Raw genomic sequence first — 20,445 nt, 5'->3', positions numbered from 1 at the left:
AAGGGAATGAGGATGTGGACAAGTTACAAATGTTTATGACAAACCAAACATCATAATAATATGTAACAAGCAGTGCAAGCAACTGCAGGCCAATCCCCCCATACACACGCACACACACACACACACACACACACACACACAGCATAGACACGTACAGAGGGACATGCCTCTCTCTTACCCGCTGCTTGTCAATTAAATGTCAACTGGCATAAATTTTGCCTCAGTCTGTCAGATTAAAATTCCACGGTAAGAGAAAGAGTTAAAACGCAGAGCATGCGCATTTATTGTGCGCTCTTGCTCTTTAACAAGTGACTTTCAAACTGTAAATATGAATATTATTCACCACTCAGAAGTATGCAACACACTTTAGGTTGATTCAATTTGCACTTGGCCACTTGATCTCTTTCTTTTGGCCCTTTTCTTTCTCACACTCTCTCACTGTCTGTCTGTCTCTCTTTCTGTCTTTGTGTTTGTATTTTGTTTTGTTTGAACTTTGGCCATTGTCTTTGACTTTTTGGGCTAGCTGTGAGTGTGTTTGTACTTGTCTGTGTGTGTGACATTGTTTTTAACCAGACAGACAGTCAGTTGAGTAGGGAAATAGAGGTTCACGGCCCCGTTATGCAAATTCTGCCCTTATCCCCCCTTACCATACCCACTCTTTTGGACCAAGTTAGCAATTTTAAGTGGCCATCGTTTTGGTTTACTGGAAAAACTCATTCATATGTGTCTGTTTGCCCGTCTGTTTGTCAGAGTTTACATGTTTGTGCTACTGTGTGAGTTTTGTCTAGCGGAAATTTGTTTGCACTGAAGTGATTTTCAAGTCGAGGAAATGGAAAAATGTCCGAGCAGGAATTCACATAGGTGATGAATCCTTCTACCCACCATTTTAGCCACCCCATTTACGAGCTCAATTCGAACAGACGACATCCGGTTGAAAGAGCTCTAATTAAATTTCCATATTTGTAAGCCAAATTGGGCAATTTGTTTCATTTTAACTGACTGTTAGATGAATGGAAAAAGCTTCTCGGAGAACTTTAAATGGTGAATTTTCATTTTAAATTACCTTTCTCCTGCAGCTGCTGACGTTTGATATCGCCTTTGAGTACTTCCGCTGTGTGGACCAGTTCATTGAGTTGCGGTTTTTTCATTTTCAGTTCACGCAAAACTTTCTGCATAACGAAACAGAAAATACGCACGCAGAAAGTGAATAGACATAGGCATATAGGGCAGACTGCACCCCCATTAGCTTACCTCCTGCTTTTCAATGGCCAAACGAACTGCATCCACATCGTCAACGACAACGCTCTGTATCTTGATCATGTTTTGTTCCCAAGTTAGCCAGTCGGATATCTGCAGAACTGATTTATCAAAACTGCCGGCCAATACTCCACTGCCGCTTGGCTCGTTGTTGTATTCTGTGTGCGAAACGAAAGAGATGAGAATGACACGAAAAACCAAGTTAATTAGATGTCCTTTTCTTATGAAATGGCAAGTGGTCAAAGTGAGAGTGGGGGTGGGGGAAAGGGCAGCGGTTTCACTGTCGCTTGTGATATATGATGACAAAGAGTTCCTCATTATCGCTGCTGAGTAGGCCATGGAGTCTGTGGTTTTTTCACCCTCTCTCTTTCTTTCATACGACTGTTGACCACAAATTTGTTGCATACTTTGTGGGGTCAGGACTAGGGAGAGGCAAGTAACTTGACATAGATTTGTATTCGTGCTCTATATATATTCCCGCCGTTTTCTTTTTTTCTGCTTCTGTTTGTTGCACATTTCAACATCAAACGCATACAAAAATGGTAGAGAAAAATGAAACGATAAGAGACGAGAGGATGTGGCAAGTAAATGAAAAACTATTTCAATGAAGCAAAAGTTTCAAGTAGCTTCATTGGAAGGCTTAAAGTGTGTTACTCGACAGTTGGATTGTTGGCTGGTTGGTCGGCTGATGTACAGTGGTTTAAAATTAAGAAAAGTAAATGTAACTAAGAACTTGGAGTTTTGTTAGCTAGGAACTTTTCCATTCTGTGTGTCATGGACTTTATTAAGTTTTATATTCGGTTCTTAAAGAAAGACTAGTAACTGAACAAACTTTATGACTGACTTTTGTCAACTTTCCAGCCTAAAAATATTTAAATTGGTCTTTAGGTTCGGATTAGAACCATATTCTGTCTCTAATCGAGGCCTTTTTTAAGAGCTTTGTAAATTTGAGGATGGATATATTGATTAGAAACCAATGTGCAGGCGTTGACCACTAACTTGAAAAAAAGGGGGAAAAACTTGAAGCAAGAAGTATCCCTTCGACAGACATTTGACAATGTGCACATAATAATATTATTTTTCCACCACGCCCACGCTGAATGACAATTTCCAATTGAAAAAAAAGGAAAACATACAGAAAGAAACAGAAAAGGCAATCGCACAACGCAATAGAAACAACGAACACTTGAAATTCTTTTGTAAAAGAAATGTAAAATTAAAACACAAGCTTAAGAAAGTTACAACGAAGAGACAGAAAATGACAAGAATCCAAACCATACCAAACTCAACTGAACTAAACTGAAAGTTATGAAAGTTTCTCAAGTTTGAGTACGGGCATTTAAGCCGTGAAAACAAAACCAAATACTGAAGGCAAAGGCAAAAACTATGCCCAATGTAGAAATTTGTATATGTATGTCTGTGAATGTGTGTGTGTATTTTTCTGTTGGCCACTTTGCCTCTTTCTTTCCCTCACCAAGACAAGGATTAGGACTCTCATTTTAGCCCGACAAGGACAAGGGATTTAGGCGACAAATTCCATGTCCAAGAAGGAAAAGCGAAAAGAAAAAATAACGTGAAGAAAAGAAAAACAAATTTTGCACAAGCCCCTGGCCGTGTCTACGAACTGATGTAGAGGCATCGTCTGAAAGCATTTAGAATGAATGACTGACTGACTGACTGAGTGAACGAATGAATAAAGGAGACTTACAAGCGCCCCCAAGAAGCTGTTAGACGAATATATAGAAAAAAACTCTCACATACTTATCATGGTTATATATGTGCATATGTCCCTATATTTCTCATCAAGGTGTATAACAACAAGCCCTCACTTAAAAAAAAAGTAAACTGAAGTAGCAAAAGGAGTGAAACACACGCACACACACACACACAAGTTAAGTGTAAAATTTTTTCCCACCTTTTCACTCATTTTGATGAATGTGTTTTGTTTGGTTGAACACCCATCATGTGGGTGTTTGTTTGAATGGCTTTTACAACGACAGCTTCCCGCACCTGGTAAATAAATAAAAAAAAAAAACAGAGAGAAAACGGAGAAAAACGAAACGTGAATCACACACTGATAACATTTCCCCATGTTTCTCACTCGCTTTCCTCTTCACAACATATACAACAGTCAACACAGACTCCCAAAGGAAAATGTCATAATTCATTAAAAGCCAAAGAAAGCGTGAAATTTCCTTTTTGTCGTTAGAGAGTGCCTACCTGCCTACCCCATCAACGTTTCTGGGCAGGTTAAGATGCTGGTGAAGCATCAGGTCAAAACCATTGTGGACTTTAAGGTATTCTCAAGTGGTAACTCCATTTAAAGTGATTTTTTATAATTTTCATGATGATAATGTTCATAATGGCGTCAAAATGTTCACAGATTCTGGCAGGAGAAAGCACTTTGCCAAATTTCATATATATGATGCGACCTTGAGGAGGTATTTATGAGCAAGAGTGTGGGCTTGTGTGTGTGTGTGTGTCTACTTTGTAAACCCTAAAATGTTGAAAATGTCATCTACTTTGATGTTCTTGTAAAAATTTGCAACTTTTTTAATGAATTTCAGCGGCTAGAAATATTTGGTTTTAATATGGAAAAATTTACGAAGTAGCTCTAAGTGTTTGTTAGAACAAACCTCTTTTATTTACACTCTTTTGTTTCACATTATATAGATTCACTTAATGGTTCTCAAATTCTTATATTTTTACTTGAAATTTACTTTTCAAAACACTTTCTTAGAAAGCATTTACTTTTCTTTTCACTTTTATTTAGTTTTACACTTTATTTATTCAATGTTACTACACTTTCTTTGGGAACTTATATCATATTTAAAATTGTTTCAATATTTATCTTTATGTTTTTGGAAGACTCATCAATTTTGTCTTGTTTACCGCTGAACGATTTGATTTCAAATGTTGCCAGGACTTGTCCATCAACAGCTGTTCCAGGCGGCAAAGGATAGCAGAGCTTCCGAGAAAATAAACTTACAAAAAGCTGTTAAAAGAGCTTTGCTTACGAGTTGGTGCATAAAAAAGGCAAGGCAAAAGGATAACAACAAAGTTTTCAGTCTAAAACTTTAGACCTCATAAGCTTAATATTACCAAAAAGCTAAGCTTTAATAGCGGTAACACGCACAATTAGAGTGGATCCAATTGAAGAAAGGAAAAATGTATCTATTTCTGTATAGAAATACTTGAATTTGTGTTTTGACAGTAGATCAAATTGTTCAGTAGCTTCACATACTTCACACAGAGAATAACATTTTCTCAAATTGACACATACTAAATATTCAATTTTTATGCGTTAATTTGTGTTTTGTCCTTTTAAATAATAATTTTCCTTACACGGATTCCTCCTGATCGAAAACTACACACTTACATACCACTAACACACTAATCAGCACTTTTGAAGGTTTATTTGGGAGAAGGCGCAAGTTATGGGTACTCCAAGAAATTCTCTGAATAAGCGTTACACAGCTTCCATATTGAGTTCTGAGTATAGAAACTTATATCCTCTGCGATTCGGCGAAACGGAAAAGGGTCCATTGGCCGAACGAGATTATGGATTGATGAAAATTAGCTCAAATAAGTCGCAGACACCATATCCACGTGTTGAGAAGGGTGTCGATCCCGACATGCTAGAGGCTCGCCTCAAAGACCGGCGACACAGTGAAGCCAATAGTCGTAGAGTCGATGAATCACTAGCATCGGAAGTTATAATGGAGAAAATCAATTTGGTAAAGTTGGATCCTGCAGGTGTCGATAGGCAAAGAGAGGAGGAACGTGAAAAACTACTTATGGGAACACCTCATCCGAAGAAAGGTAACGCAGTTGATCCCAAATTGTTGATAAAACATCTACATTTTTCAACGACCTCAACAAGCCGAAGACGTTCACACGATAGAGATATTACCTTTGGTACCCGATATTCAAGAAGACCCTCCAAGCAAGGAAAACAAGTTTTAAAGGCTAGATCGAATCTACTTAAGAGATGCAAGAAACGTGTTCTCATCAATCCACATCATCAGTCTATCGATGACTTCGATGGTGCCGGTTCAAAGTACTTTCAGGACGATTGTGAGATTTCTCAAGTGTTCAGTAGCAGGACATCGTTCAACAAACTAGACTTTGAGGAACGCCGTCGTAAATTCGATGAAGCGGAATTCACAATTGCCAAGATGGGTAAACGAATAGGAGAGTCCATGACAGTGCAACCAAATCCCTTTGAGATTGTGGATAAACAATCATGGCTCGGTAACGATAAACGAGCTAAGGAGGAAATTGAAAAGTTCATTATTAAACAGGGTTTCGTTAAAACTCGCAATGACCAGTTAACCGCATTGAAACCACAATCACGACAATCACAATATAGCGATCGAGGTTCTGTCAGAAGTAGCTACTATGCCCGCTCCTCACAGTCATCACTGAGGAGTACTGCATCGTTAAAAAGTCCACATATTAAATTGCCTCATTAGCGAAAGTGCAATCAGTTGTAATCCATGATTCTATCAGTTTTACACTTGACTGGATTGTCGCTAATGGTGAAGCGATCTTATATTTTCAACATTATTTTGGCCATAACATTTAATATGTATACTTAAATTTGAAGTCAACAAAAACAATGTAGTACATATAATAAAGGTATACAGATGTTTGTAAAGCTCGTGAAGAGTGTTTTTATCAACTACTATCTCTTATAGAAAGTATATAGAAAAGCAACTTAGACGAGAAATTTGCTGTGACCTGTGATCAAATTTAGTCCATAACTAAGGAAATGTTTATAAAATAAATTATTATTTAATTGCTTATTGCAGGTCAAACCAATCTTTAGATCTAACAGATGATTTTTAGCCTATAAATCGCTTTTATTTTTATTGTTTTGAAAGGGGAGAACAGAATGATTTATCAAACATCTGCTGGCATCTGTGTTGCCAGCCAGCATTGTTGCATCCCTTTGGTAAGTCAACACCAAATACATTCACATAAAATGTCAAAAGTGCCATTGACATGGTACATTTGGCTGCTGGCCCTTATAGGATATATAAAAAAGAAACACAACTAACAAAAACGTCTGCCTATGGCATAAATATTCAAAACAGAAATAAAAATAAACTACTCTCCACGAAGTTCTACAGCATAAAGACATTTGTGATACCCTCGAAAGAATTGATTTATGTAAATTAGAAGTGAGTTGAATCCAAAATTTCAAGTTAATTCTTTTGGTTTACCGCTCTTTGACCTGTTAGTCAATCATTTGTCAGTATGTATTAACTTTCATCATATCCTTTTAGTTTTATGTTTACAGGGTATTTTAAAGAGTAACAACAAGAAACAAAAGAAGCATAAAATGCAACAAACAATTTAATGGAAATTCGCGCGTGCTTTTTCAAGAGTTTTCCACTAAGAGCATTTAAATTTTAATATTGGTTTTGTTTTTTTTTTTTTATTTTTGCGATATTTTAAGCGTAATTTATGCCAGTTTATTGTATTTCATTTGGCGTAATATCAGTGGCCAGAGAAAATTAAAATACAACCATTTCAAAAGGATGAGGAAAATATTTATTTAGTCATTTTCCTCTATTGATTTAACTAATTGCAAATTAATTGAATGTCCATCTAAATAGTTTGCAAGACCCAAAAGTTGGAAGGGTGGCTCCCTCTACTCTCACACCCACGCATGGCATTTGTATGCAAAGTGTGTAGTTTCATTCAACAGGCCCAACCAGAAGGTCCAATCGAGTGAACTCGAGCATGAGTCTCACACAGAGTTTAGTCCGAAATGGGCAACATATTGAGCATAGTTTTGGAATAGGTTGGGGATTAAATGTAACAAGATAGAGAGATGGAGACAACAATTGAATGAATCACTTACCCGAACGACTGTGGATAATGCTGTTAGTATTGACGCCCGATCCATTGCCAATTTTAGCGCCATTTTTCAGTTCTGTCAACGATAGTTCAATCGAATCCGCATGAGCAATCAAATTGTTTTTCGTCTGTAAAAGAAAAAAAGAGAACAAACAGAGTTCGTAAGCAGTTAAACAAGTGCTAACTAGAGAGTAGAGAACGATGGATAAAACCTTTTCGATTTCAGTCATCATGATGGGCGTGACCTTGGGCATTTGAGCGTTTTTACCAATGGCACTGACAATGACCTGTAAATCGTCGTGACGTTCCTGCCAGAAAGAAAAAAAAACGACAATAATAACAAATTGAAAATATAGGTACAAAATGAAAAAAAAAAAAAGTATTCAACGAAATGCCATTCAAGCAAAGTAACATGAACAATGAATGACAAAACGGAAACGTAAACTACATAGCACTGACATGACACACACACACACGCACACAAACAGACACTGTGCGTCTGGGTCCCTTACGGAGATGCGTACAGAAATGGCCACCGCTGGGATAACGACAACAGCGATGACAGGAGCCCAGGGCGAATGGAATTCAATTTGAACTGCAATCGAGCAACAATTTTCCCATGCAAGGACTCCTGTCCAAAGGATAGTCAAATGTTTTCCGTGTCGATATGCACTACGCTGATGCTGATGATGACGATAATGATGACGATGATGTTGCGAGTGAATGCAGAAGGATGGGGGTCACAATGGACATAGGGTCACTGTAACAGCCACTCACACCGACAGCTTGTGCCAACCAACAAAATTGCATTGAGAAGATTTTCACTCTCTGCTTTTATATTTTATTTTTTTTCCTTTCAATATTTATTTTTTGGCGCCAAAGTGAATTTTCCGCAGATCTACAATCAATCAACGTGATGGTGCACAAAATATGACGAAAAACTTTCGACATCGACGCACTGCAACCGTTACGTTGATGAGATGCCGCACTACTGAACACACACAGAACAACCCAAACCCAAACTCAAAAATAAAAAATAAGAACAAAACAGATAAAATCAACAGCAAAACCAAAAACAAAGAAACAAACATTGGACCGCCCCGCCGGCGGAAGAGAATATTTTGCGTTTTTCTCTTCGAAAATTGAATTTTTCTCATGAAAAACGCATTTTCTTGTTTTTCTTCTCTTTAGTTTTTCTATTTTTGAATTTTTTTATTTGCCCACTTCTTTCGTTTTCTGAATTTTGTCATCGTTGCTGGGGCCATAAAAACATAAACCAAACCAAAAAAAAAAAAAAAAAAAGCAAGAAGAACCATGTAGAAATATAAACAAAAATAAACAACAAATTATTCGAATGATTAATGGTTTCGGTTCTTTAGTCGTGGGGCTTGGACGACAATCTCTCGGGTACAATGGCAAATCCATTGAAAATTTGAAAACTTTTCAAATTTCCACAAATTTTGTCAACATTCATTCAATGATGAATGGAAGGTAAACAAACTACACAATCTCCGATTAATAATTCCAAATTGACAAGTCTTTTATTTTTTCTTCACGATACTAAAATATTTTTCGTTTTAGCCGTTTTTCTCTTTGAATATTGTCGAATCAAGAACTTAACTTGGAACTTTTTAACCAAAGGTATATTCAGTTGACTCCCAAAGATAAACGTTTAAGAAATGTATTAACTTGTTTTCTAATAAACTTGAATAATATTCTCATGCTAACTATAGTTGTGAGAATGACACTTAGAACTGCGAGGCACTTGGACTAAGAATCTTGTAGTACTATTGGTAACCGGTCCTGATTGCTGTCCATGTAAGCTAAATATATAGCCAGGTAGCCCCATTATGTTACTCTTAGGCATATCGGAGAAATTTTAAGTCAAAGTCAAAATTTTAAAGTTACCAAAATAATATTTATTTGGGTGTAAGACCAACATTCAGATTTCATAAATAGTTCCGATGGCCCATTTCTAAAACAATTTAACGGTGCTATATTAAGAAGAAGAATGGCTCACAATGCAAAATATACCAATTATAAATATATATTCTATAAATAAGAAAGTGGCAGTGGCAAAAATTTTTCTGTTATTTGATGCGCATAGATCTTTAACCCAAAGGAGACTATGTTCAAACCTTCATCACAATGAGAATAAGATGATAATTTGGATTTGGCCATATATTCTTTCTAGTTTTCACTTAATCTAATCCAAATAAATAATTATTATGCTGAATAAATTTTTAAATTTAGGTACAGACAAACATATTTGCTTTTGGTTTTTTAAGTAGTGACTTTTTCTTTCATTTACTTTTTGAAAGGATATTCTGATGGTATTCTAGTCAAATAGATTTTAGTTTTTAGCATTTTATGATGATGAAAATTGGAAAAGACTTCTTTCAGAAACATAAATATTTCCAATACGTCAGAAATATTATGATAAATTATGAGAAATATTATAAATTATGAGAAGTCATATACAATTGGTTTGATGGAGGCAAGCTCTTAAACGCCAAAAATCTCTTAAGTTCTATGGCTGTTCTTTCTTCTGACCCACTAAAAATCAAACACACACATGTTGGCCAGCCACCCAGCCAGCCAGCTCCTGCCCTCTTCCCCTTTCCGTGCCTTCTGCGTGCTGATGTCTCGGAAAACTGCACTGTACAAACATCTGACTTAGTTGTTGTTGCTTTTTGCTATTTGACAACGCATTGGCCTTTGTGTTTTGTAAGTATGTCAGTTTATTTGTGTGTTTTTATTTAGTATTTATTTTTGGTTTCTTTAAATGGACCCATTTAGTGTTAGGAATTCTCAAGAGGGCAATTAACTTGTCGCAATACCAAAAATATATACCCATCAATGAATGTCTAAATTGAGGCGCAAAAAAAAAAAATAGATGCAAACCTCAGATAATTGAATAATGTGGACGATTAAACGAAAATGATTTTGACTGGGCCCATCTCTTTGCCAGATGTTATGAATGTTTCTTGGACTTGAGCCAGTTGGAAAATTATTCTGTTTTGGGGTCGCTCACACTTACATTGATATCATCCATGCGTCTTTCAAGTTCGGCGCTAGATTTAAGATCCACTGGTTTCTCAATTAGTACATTAATGCGACGTAGACCTTTGGTGACAAGTTCCTCAATGTTTACACTATCCAACGAAGGTCGCGCTTGACCAGTTCCGGTAGTTGATGATCTGTGAATAATACAATGAGATGATAATTATGCTTACATATTGAAAAGTGTTTTTGCTGCTTACTTGGCCTGTTGAACCTCGTGAAACTTTTCACGCAATATGATTTGTGTTCGCATGACGAGACGTGAAAAGTTACCCTGTTTACCATGAGTTTCCAAGACCAAAGAATCACCCTGTGATATCAAAGTTGCCGCGTCGGGAGCTATTAATAAACGCAGATCCTCTCTAACAAAAAGGACAGCAAATTCAATTAATTGTCTTAATGATTTGCCTATTCTTATAACTTACGCTTCACTTTCATGGCATTGCTCGATTTTAATTTTGGTCAATTCCAATTTATGTATCATCTGCTTGGCCTTTTTATCAAAGTATTCCACACGTTGTTCCAAACTCAAAGGATCAGCTTCACTCAAGGGACTTTTTAGAGTGACATTGGAATCATCTACTGGTGATGGCATCGAATTCATGACTTTGCTTAAAAATGAATTCGGTTTCTTAGTTGAAGGCGTCTCGATGCGGCTCTGAAGAGGGGAGAAACAAAGAAATATAAACATAAAGAAATCTGAAGTGTAGAAAATGGCAAATCTGCTGTGTGATCAACCCATCAACAAATTACCGTATCACTATCGGAATCAATGGTTGGTGTCATTTCCAGTGAAAATCTTGGTATTTCCTCATCATCGGAAAATACCAAAGGTTCTATATCGTAACCAGATTCTTTATCAGGACTATAGAAACTATCACGTCCCGGTGATTCGGGTTCAATATCTGCTGTAATTGTAGTCGAAGCTGCATCTAAAGATGACTTCAATTGACGCCAACGTTTCGGTTTAGATAGCTGCGGAGCTGTCTCTGGTGTCTGTGGGGAACCTTCCTCTTCAGAGTCACGTAGAATATCCCGTTCATTGGCTATGCGCTTCCGTTTCTCGTCAAAGGAAATGCGTTGTTTCTCTACGCGCAAAAATGGTGTGCTCGTATTTCCTGCCCCTGGACGCAGTAGGTCTTCCTCGGCCCCCTCCTCCTCATCCTGTTCATCTGCCTTCCTGTCAGTGACTTTGGCCAATGGCGATTCGTTCAGTGAGTGCTTACTCTTCGAACGTCTTACTTCTCTGCCCTCGCCATCGAATCGCAATGAGGAATCTGAATCCTCAGAGAGATCTACAATTTGTACAGTTTCCACATACTCGGGCACAAAAGGTTCCACACTCTCCAATATATTCACAGTATCGACAATTTCTCCCTGATGTGCTTCAAGATCAATATTTTGCACAGACATTTTATCGTTTTGTATATTCTTCACCTTAATCTCAACAACTTGAGCTGGCGACGCGGGAGCTTTACGTTTATTTTTCAAAGGTTTGGCAGGCGCTGGAGAAGTATTCAGGGTTACTTTATCTGGGTTGAGGGATATTTGAGAGAACAGGTTACTCGACTCGGCCAAACGGAATGTTTGTGGTGGCAAAACATCTGGTAATACTGCAGCCCCCCCAACAGCCACATTACTCTCCGGAGTAGTGGCGACTTTTGGTGATTCCGATGAGGAAGAGGTATCACCCGATTGCTGCGGCGTACGTGCTCTTCGTTGACGCACTGTATCACTGACCACAACAATTTCCATATCCTCATCGGCAGCAGCAAGGGTTGTAGCCTCATTGAAACGTGTTTTCAATAGATCCTAAGCAACGATTACAACGAAAACTAATCATCAAAACTCTCTTTCCATCGAATTTACACACTTATATAGCCAAAAATGAGCGAAAAAGAAGCAAGTCTCCAAAAGTTATATAGTTAAGCGGATTTTGATGCTGTACAATCTTAATCTTTAAATCGGAACAGGTGAAGGGGGAGAAGGGACATTGTATTGGACTCGGCCTCAACCAAAATGGAACGCCACAGGATGTAAAAATAATAATATATATTTCTACAAATAATTTGAAGCGTGAAAATGACACCAAATTAGGACCCCGTAGAACTCTAGTGATACGGTGATTTGTGGTTTTGGTTTTTATTTGGTGGTTGTGGTGGTTGATTGATTTGGGTGATGGTAAATTTGATGATTGTATTTATAAAATCTCTATCTGGTTCTGTATTAGCATGGTGGAGAGAGATTAAAAATGTGTGAGGTTTATGCAAAATTCAGTAAAAGGCATGAAGCGAATAGTTAAAGGTTAAATAATTCATTGCTTTCAGTTAGCTTAAATTTAAATTGAAAACTTTCACAGAAGAAAAGTTTCATCAAAGCCAACCAAATAGAGTGAAGTGAAATGAAGAAATGGAAAAGATATAAAAAAGAAATGGAAATGTAAAGGAAAAAGGAAATGCAATTCCATTTGCATCTCACATACGTGAAAGAGCCCAAAGGTGTTAACATGATATAAGCCAGAATGTAAAAAGCGAATGAAATGTGAGATATGCGAAATAAAGGCAAAAACGATAATGAAAGAGACCAAATGAGAAATGACAGGAACGGGGGTTAAAAGTTAAACCCACAAGACAGACAGACAAAACGACATACGGCAACGAAAATATATGTTTATATGTATGTAAGTATGTAGATAGTTAATCCAATAAACCTTCAACAACTTAGTTCAAGTATGCACAATAGGAAGATAAATACATACCACAACTATTGCAATAACTTGTTGTTGTAATTTCTCAATTTCCGGATTCGATGGCATATTAATTTCCTTCAAATCATGCTCCATGGCCCTGTGTGAAAAGATGTACAAGAATTACATATGACATTTAAAAATTATTTGCCCATTCAAAACTAACTTTAATGTCTCTAGCGAAATGTTATCCAAATTTTGCAGAGTGGCCTTCATTTCGGTTAGACGTTTAATTATATCCGCACTGGTCAACTTATGATAGGTGGCCTTTAGGCCATCAATACGTTGGCGTGTCTCCAACATTGAGCTTTGATCACACGATTTACTGTATTCCATATAATGCTCTTCGCAACGCCTGAGAACATCCTCGAATTCAAGCAATATGGAATTTCTATCATGCACCTCTTGTGGCGACTCAAAACGTCGTATAAGTTTATCAGCCGTTTCAAAGCAATCCTCCAATTGCCCCGCCAATGTTAGAAGACCCTCTAGGAAAGCCTTTGATTGGGTAACATTCTCACCCAAGGCGTTATAGAGATGCTTTAGAGCATCAATACGTTGACTCAGCTGCTTAGGCGACTTGGTATATTTGTCCTCGCACACCTTACGACCTGTTTTTATGGTGCTCTCAATTTCAGCCTTTATTTCAGACAACGTACGATAGATTTGCTGCATGAGAAACGAATGGGTTAGTCAAGGTTTCGCGTGTACTCATATTTATACTCTTACCAAACACTTTTGATATTGAGCTTGTACCAAACTGGGTCCTGCCGAGGCCACATCTAGTACTAAGGTTGAACGTTCTACATTCCTCAAATCGCCGTAGGCTCTATTCAAACGCGATTCGTAGGCAGGCTGGGGAGATGTGCATTTATTAAGTTTCGCCTGGCAAGCCTTGAAACGCAACTCCATGAGATTGAGTTGCTCCTGCAGACGATTCGCAGCACCCAGTTTGCCATTACGTGTATGCTCGGCTATTAGTTCGGTGATTTCCTTGAAATTCAGCTCGTTGCTAACGAATTCACGAGACAATTGCTAAAAAAAAAAAACAATTCACAAATTAAACTTAAATTGGAAATTAAATTGGCTTTGAGTTTGAACCTGAAAATCATCTGGTAAATCCTCAATGGTCACATCGTTTTCCAAATGCTCACTGAGTATCTCATCGACACGGGTGAGCCATGCTTCGAATTGAACTATGCACTTTTCCGATTGCTCCGCTTCGCTGACTTTCTGTTCGAGAAGTTCTGTGCGCTTTTTGGCCTGTTGTTGCAGCTGTGTCCAGCGGTGAACAATGCCATCAATATCCTTGCGCATGGATTCGGCCATGAATTCGTTATCAATTAGCTCATTGCCAATTTCTTGAATTTTATCAAGCCACTCCTCTGAATGCGAACGCAATACATTTTCCAAGTCCTGAATAAAAAAAAAAACACATCATTTAAAACATTAATAATCAAAATATTCTTAAATATACTCGTTACTCACATCAAGTTCTTCCATAATTTCTTCTGCATCGGCTGCATTTTCGGGTGTATTTCGTATTTTATTCTCCAAACGATCCAAATAGCCCGTCTCACTGACCATAAACTTTTTAAACTCCCCCAACTGGGTGGATATATGTTCTAGCAAAGCAGTTTTATCATAAACTCTTTCGGTAACCTCCGTCCAGCGGGCATTTATGCGTGTAAACTGCTTGGCCAAAGAGCCATATTTAGAGTCCTTGCTATCCTTATTCTGCAGTTCATCCATCTGGAGCAGCAACTCACCACCAAGCTCATTGAGTTCCCTGAACTGGGTAGTCTCACGCTCGCAGGTTTCCTTTAGAGTTTGGAATTTACTCTTACTCTGGAAGAGTTCATTGGAGTTGCCAATGTGTTTGATGCCCGATTTGGGAGTGTTTGTCTCTAGATCGTTAAGCCAATTCTCCGTTTGTTTCAGACGTTGCTGTATGACATCGATTTGAGATTGCAGCTTTGCCTCCTGTTGGTTCTGATCGCGATGGTGGCGCTCCACTTGCTCGTACAGGGAATTAAGTGAACGTATTTGAGCCTGAAGGCTGTCCTTTTGAGCAGGTTCCGCCTCTTTAATCAAAATCTCACTAAAATTACGTGCACTAATCACATCAATCTCTAATTTACGCAGATCTTGAGATGATGCCGAGGTTTCTTTAGAGTCCGCTGCAGTCCGCAGAATTGAGATAATCGAATTGTATTCGGCTATAAAGTGATTAAGGTTCTCAATAGCTGTTGTCTGTTTGATAACTCTTTCGCTTAATTGCTCGGGAAGACGTTGCCATGAAGTTTGCAGCTCTTCACTCAAGATATTACTGGGCAGGCGATCATAGGTGGGTTTTAGGGATTCCAGCTCGTCGACCAATTGATTAAGTAGCTGCTGTTGTTGTTGCATAGTTGCCAAACTTGAAACACGCACCTTTTGCCTATTCACTTTCTCTACAAAATTTTGCACTTGTTGTATTTGCTTTGATAGATTTTCACCTCCTCGTTGCTGGATGAGAGCCTGTAGGGCCTGCTTCATGTCATGCCAACTGTCAAAGAAGAGACCAAAATCTTGTTTCCATTCTATAAGCTGATCATCCAACTCTTCGGTTGCTTGTCGAGCCTCAGCGATCTCAGAACTGAGAGATTCCATATGACTGAGACGCTGCTCTAGCTCTTGAGAAGTGGCAGATCCAGCATGTTGCTTATACCAATCTCTTGAATCGGCAAGAACCAATTTAAATCCGGTTAAACTATTGTAATACCGTTCTTTATCCAACAAAGCACTACTCTCACTCTGTTGGGTGGCCAAACGTTGGCTTAAAGTCGTATATCTATGCTCGATTTGCCGAATGTGGGTGGCTTCGAGTAGAAGATTTCTCGTCGGATCCTCCAATTCGCAAACCTCGTAGAGTTTTTTCAACTCTGAGATGGTGGAACTCTTTGCACTGATCTCTGTTTGTAGCTCTCGCAATAAATCGCATTGTTGGCGTAAACTTTGACGTTGCAATTGTTGTAATTTCTGTTCCACATCATGCAGATAGGAGAAATGATCCATAATTTGTGTTTCCAGTGCATTGAAATTATCAGCATTTCGTATTTTTCGCTTTTTACTTGCCAAATCATGGCCATTCGAGACTTGCTCATCCTGACCATCATCTTCGTCAACATGATCTTCGGCATCTCCAAAACGTATGATCATTTGATAGTCTACCCAGCCATCTGGTCGAATGACACGACTATCATCATAACTGGCACGATCGCGTCCGAAATTGAAACCTTTTGTTTCAATCCGCAGTGTTTGGACTTCAACGATTTGCTTAAGAGCATCCAGGCGATCCTCGTAGCTTTCCAGTTGCATTAATACCCGCTCACCTTTGTCGTCACCATCTTGCAAAGTGACAGCCACCATTTGTCGTAAATCTATGAGATATCTCTGCAATTCAAGCAAATCCTTGGCACAATAGTTCAAGTCATTGATGCGTTGCGTTATGCTACCCACATCGGTAACATCTCTGCTCTCCATGCGCTTGAGATCCTGCTCACGGGCGTCTAACCAGCGGGATATGCATTTGTATTGCTGAAGTTTCTCTGTACGCAAATCGCTCCATTTGACCACATGCGACCAGCGCTCACCCAAAGCACTTAAACGATCTTCGAGATCATTAAAATTCCCCGAGGTATCATTCACAATAACCACCATGCTTCCGAGACTATCCACCAGTTCCTGTTGTTCACTTAGATCCGTTTTAAGTCTTTTCGCCTCCACCAATTGCTGTTCGGCTTCCGCTAGAGTGGGCCCAATGTCGCTCATGTGTGAGATACGATCCTCTACAGAGGTTAGAAACTGACGCAGCTGCTCAAGTTGTTGCTTCTGAAACTCAGCCAAACGCATCAAGATCTTGGCCTGAACGTCCAACGCCCTCAATCGAAGAGTCTCCCAGCGTTCATTCAAGAGCACCATTTGTTGCCTTACCTCGTTCTGATCCTCCTGACTAAGACCAGAACCTAGACCAGCACCTGCCGCCTTTTGTGATTCATTGATTAGATTGCTGCCCTCTTCGAGAGCTTCTCCCACATATTCCTGGTGCTCGGTTAATTTCAGCATGAAGCTCTCATTCTCATTGAATTGCAATTTGGCACTTTTAAAGTCTGCCGGTTCAGCAAGATCCTGCGACAACAACTGTTCGTCTTCCAAAAGTAGTGTAAGGACAGCCTCAAGAGCTGATTGATAGCCACTAATCTCTACACTGGCATTGGTGGCCGTACTTAAAGGACGCAACGATGATTTCAACTCCAATGAGGATCTATGTTGTTCCATGCTACCCGCACTGTCTGACGTGTACAGTTCAACTATGCTCGAACCATCATTACTGTCCAAAGGAACCTCATCTAGATCTGTAATACTTGTGCAGGGTGCTCTATCCCTATTCTGCTCTTCTTCCTGTTCTTGTTCCTGTTCGCGTGCTCTCATTGATTCCATGGCATGATAAAGACACATTACATACATCTGTATGGATTTATTATCCGGTTTATGTGTATGAACATCCTCCGGATCTAATAACTTCTCAATTTTAAAATGCCTATAGGCCAGTTCAAATGCCAAGTGAAGCCGCTGGAGGGAATGCTGCTGCAGAGCTGCAACCAAATCCATTTCATCAATGTGGGCTTTCAAAATGATAAGAAAAGCTCTGCCATCCGACCACGAACTAGAGAAATCATTGAGGGCAACACCATGCGACTCAGTAAACTGTTTCGCCCAGGCTAGTAGTGATTTTTCAACGCCATTGCTCGAATGGCTCTTGACTAGATGCTGGCCATTAAATTCCAGAGCTATTAGCCATATTAGACCGAGGGTTAACTTGGCATTGCCTCCAACAATGTCATCACTGGATATGTTGACCAATTTGACACCATGTTGTTGAATCACCTGAATCACTTTATTCAAATTATTAATATGATGCACTCGCATGCGTCCCTTTTCGGGTTTCTGTAACAAGGAAAAACAAAATAAAGATTACCAACAGATCTAGAGTTAGCCAAAGTGAGTTCTTACCAATTGTGTTTGTGTTAAAGTACTTAGTAGGGCCAATAAACGATGGCCATCTCGTAAATCTAAAAACAAATCGTTCACTGGCGTGCACTGGGTATTCATTAAATGTGAATTGATCCATTTTGTAAATGTTTTCTTCTGTATAAGCTGTCGTTCATCTGCAACGAGACCGAAAAATAGAAATGGTTAGATCATTAGCCAAAAGAAGGTCTATTGCCAACAACCTCTAGCCAAGTCGGCAGACTTTAGTTGAATATTGTAGGCCATAGCCCTACCCCCACACTTAGTTAGAGTCCGATCACGTCCACCTAGAGGTATCTTGTCCGACTTAGAGCCCAAACCTAGCCCAGCCCAGCCAACTAACTAGTTGCCAGCTTGTCTCTGCTAATGAACCACATCAAAACGTAAACGTGCCAAATGGCTCAAAATCAATTAGCGAATAGAAAAAGGCGAAGGAAAACTTGGCCAAAACTCCAAGACCTTTTTCTCAGGCACCTTCTTGACTGCGTCATTTGTCAGTTTTGTGTGAAACTTCCAATATACATATATAGTCTCTCTCTCTTTCGCTCTCTTGTGGTCGACAAAACAATTTACATGATTCTGTGCACTTTACTTCACTTTGAATTGTAAACTTTTTAGTTGCAGCAACAGCAGCAGCTCTGATTGATGGCAAACGAAAACTTTTGGAATCCCAACATCCAACAATTAAATAGAGTGGCCATAGCCAATGTGTGTGTGTGTGTGTGTGTGTGTGTGTGTATTTCTAAATAAATTGTGATTTAATTGTGGTTTTCCTTTTTTTTGTGGGTGAGTAATTACTTCAAACTTCGAATTTAAATTGATTTTTCATTTAAACTCACGGAACGAGAGTTACTTTTCGACGTCTTTAACCTGTTACAATTAAATTGTCTTTTTAAATTGTGGAACATGTTGAGAGGTTGAAAGATAATTTGCTTGCAAATCATTCTGACATCTTATTTGAATTCTATTTGAGTTTAAAATGAACGTTTTTAAACGAAAGGTCATACTATTAGAGTTCTGAATTAAGCAAGTCAAGGTTAAAATCTATATTTCTGTTAAATTTTGTTTAGCCACAGTTTTGTATTTTTTAATTCTTGTTTTTATGACTCACTTTGTTCTCAAATCGACTTAAAGACATTCTTTGAGATCAAAACAAAGTGAGGAAAGGTTAAAGTCTACAATAACACGAATTCTTAGCAAAATGCATGCTTTATTTAGACGTAATTTTGTATTTTGTTAATTGCAAAATAATCTGGCATAAGTTAGACTTTAGATTTAAGACCGACTTGGTCCATAAAACAACTTAAGTGACTTTTAAACTCATAGACTATTCGGCAATTTCTACTTAGACAACTTTGGTTGACTTTTCCAAAAGGAAAAAACCTTTCACTTCCTGCCTGCATTTGTCTAAGAGGATTATAGCTCTTTTCTCTTTCCTTTCTCCTATTTGATTTTCACACATACATTCATATAGTATAGAATATCAAAATTGCCATAATTCACCCATTTCTATGCGATTACAACTCAATTCTATTGACGCCAAAAAAAAAACTTTTCAAGTCGATGGGAAAATAACTTCTTAAGCAGGAAAAGCAAACTAAAATAATGAAATATTTTTCTTGGCCATAAGTTTTTCGTTACCGTCACCCCGTCACTCGCTTAGGAAAGTCAAGTGGGAAAAACAATAACAGAAAACTTTTTCCACACCTACAACGAATGGTTGAAGAAAAGCCATTGGAACAATAACAAATTCATTGAATTAAGTTGAATTGAACTTGACTGGGCCAAGAGCAGCAGCAACAGCAACAATAACAATAACAACCATCAACAATACGTAAGAGCCGACATTGCCAGTAGCCAACTCTAAAATGAAACTAAACATGGAAATGAAGTTTTTCCACGAAAAACAATTTGCAAAACAACTTTGCAATGGAAAATGGGAAAAATGGTAAACCAAAATCATCAAAAAGAAGACCATGATAATGATGATGCAGTTGCCTAATAGCAGACATTGGCTTAAAGATTGTTTGCAGTTGAGACAAAGCAAACAACAAAAAATATTTCCGGGTAATACTTAAACTGCAATTGCAAGAAGCTAAACGAGAGATACGAGAACGAGTCGGGGGGGGGTGGCAAGAAATTGCCTGTAATTGACACTGAAAATGATGATGCAGTCAGTCAACTAGTCAACCAGTCAACCAGTCGATGATGCTGCAGTTGATGATGTTGCAGTTATGCATGTGAATGTATGCATAAAGAAAATTTTTATTTAATTGCTTCATAGGCAGTTTGTAACTGCTCGTTCTCCTCCACCATCCTTCATCTCTCTATCTCCTCTCACACTTAATTAATGCAAAAACTCTAAAAGCTTAATTAATGAAATTTCATTTAATTAGTCTGTACCCGCAACTCAACTGGACCAAAATCAACTAACGGAT

At 38.4% G+C, this 20,445-nt stretch overlaps 2 protein-coding genes across 9 annotated transcripts in view; one reads left to right on the top strand and one right to left on the bottom strand.

Moving 5' to 3' along the window:
• Window positions 1-20,445, bottom strand: part of LOC137582953 (dystrophin) — a 146,840-nt gene that overhangs the window by 110,300 nt on the left and 16,095 nt on the right. For 5 of the 8 annotated variants that reach the window (XM_068297748.1, XM_068297752.1, XM_068297753.1 and 2 more), the window contains 14 exons: window positions 17,990-18,144; window positions 14,423-17,923; window positions 14,036-14,350; window positions 13,664-13,969; window positions 13,101-13,603; window positions 12,947-13,034; window positions 10,942-12,000; window positions 10,614-10,846; window positions 10,389-10,550; window positions 10,166-10,325; window positions 7,338-7,433; window positions 7,130-7,253; window positions 1,252-1,415; window positions 1,064-1,169 (listed from right to left, as the gene is read on the bottom strand). In XM_068297748.1, coding sequence (XP_068153849.1) covers window positions 1,064-1,169; window positions 1,252-1,415; window positions 7,130-7,253; window positions 7,338-7,433; window positions 10,166-10,325; window positions 10,389-10,550; window positions 10,614-10,846; window positions 10,942-12,000; window positions 12,947-13,034; window positions 13,101-13,603; window positions 13,664-13,969; window positions 14,036-14,350; window positions 14,423-17,923; window positions 17,990-18,144 — 6,972 coding nt within the window. The remainder of the gene's footprint in view (window positions 1-1,063; window positions 1,170-1,251; window positions 1,416-7,129; window positions 7,254-7,337; window positions 7,434-10,165; window positions 10,326-10,388; window positions 10,551-10,613; window positions 10,847-10,941; window positions 12,001-12,946; window positions 13,035-13,100; window positions 13,604-13,663; window positions 13,970-14,035; window positions 14,351-14,422; window positions 17,924-17,989; window positions 18,145-20,445) is intronic. The other 3 variants (XM_068297754.1, XM_068297755.1, XM_068297747.1) reach the window with 2 other exon arrangements.
• Window positions 4,049-5,889, top strand: LOC137582730 (uncharacterized). Its single transcript, XM_068297383.1, has one exon. The coding sequence runs from the start codon at window positions 4,695-4,697 to the stop codon at window positions 5,730-5,732; it is 1,038 nt and encodes a 345-aa protein (XP_068153484.1). The 5' UTR covers window positions 4,049-4,694; the 3' UTR covers window positions 5,733-5,889.

This window comes from Drosophila tropicalis, unplaced genomic scaffold, assembly GCF_018151085.1.
Source record: "Drosophila tropicalis isolate 14030-0801.00 unplaced genomic scaffold, ASM1815108v1 contig_859, whole genome shotgun sequence".
In the NCBI taxonomy this organism is placed as follows: Eukaryota; Metazoa; Arthropoda; class Insecta; order Diptera; family Drosophilidae; genus Drosophila; species Drosophila tropicalis.
This window is presented reverse-complemented; position numbering and strand designations above follow the sequence as displayed.

Bases quoted from the DNA above. Each gene is read 5' to 3' on its own strand.
- LOC137582730 (XM_068297383.1), top strand. From the start codon at position 4,695: ATGGGTACTCCAAGAAATTCTCTGAATAAGCGTTACACAGCTTCCATA.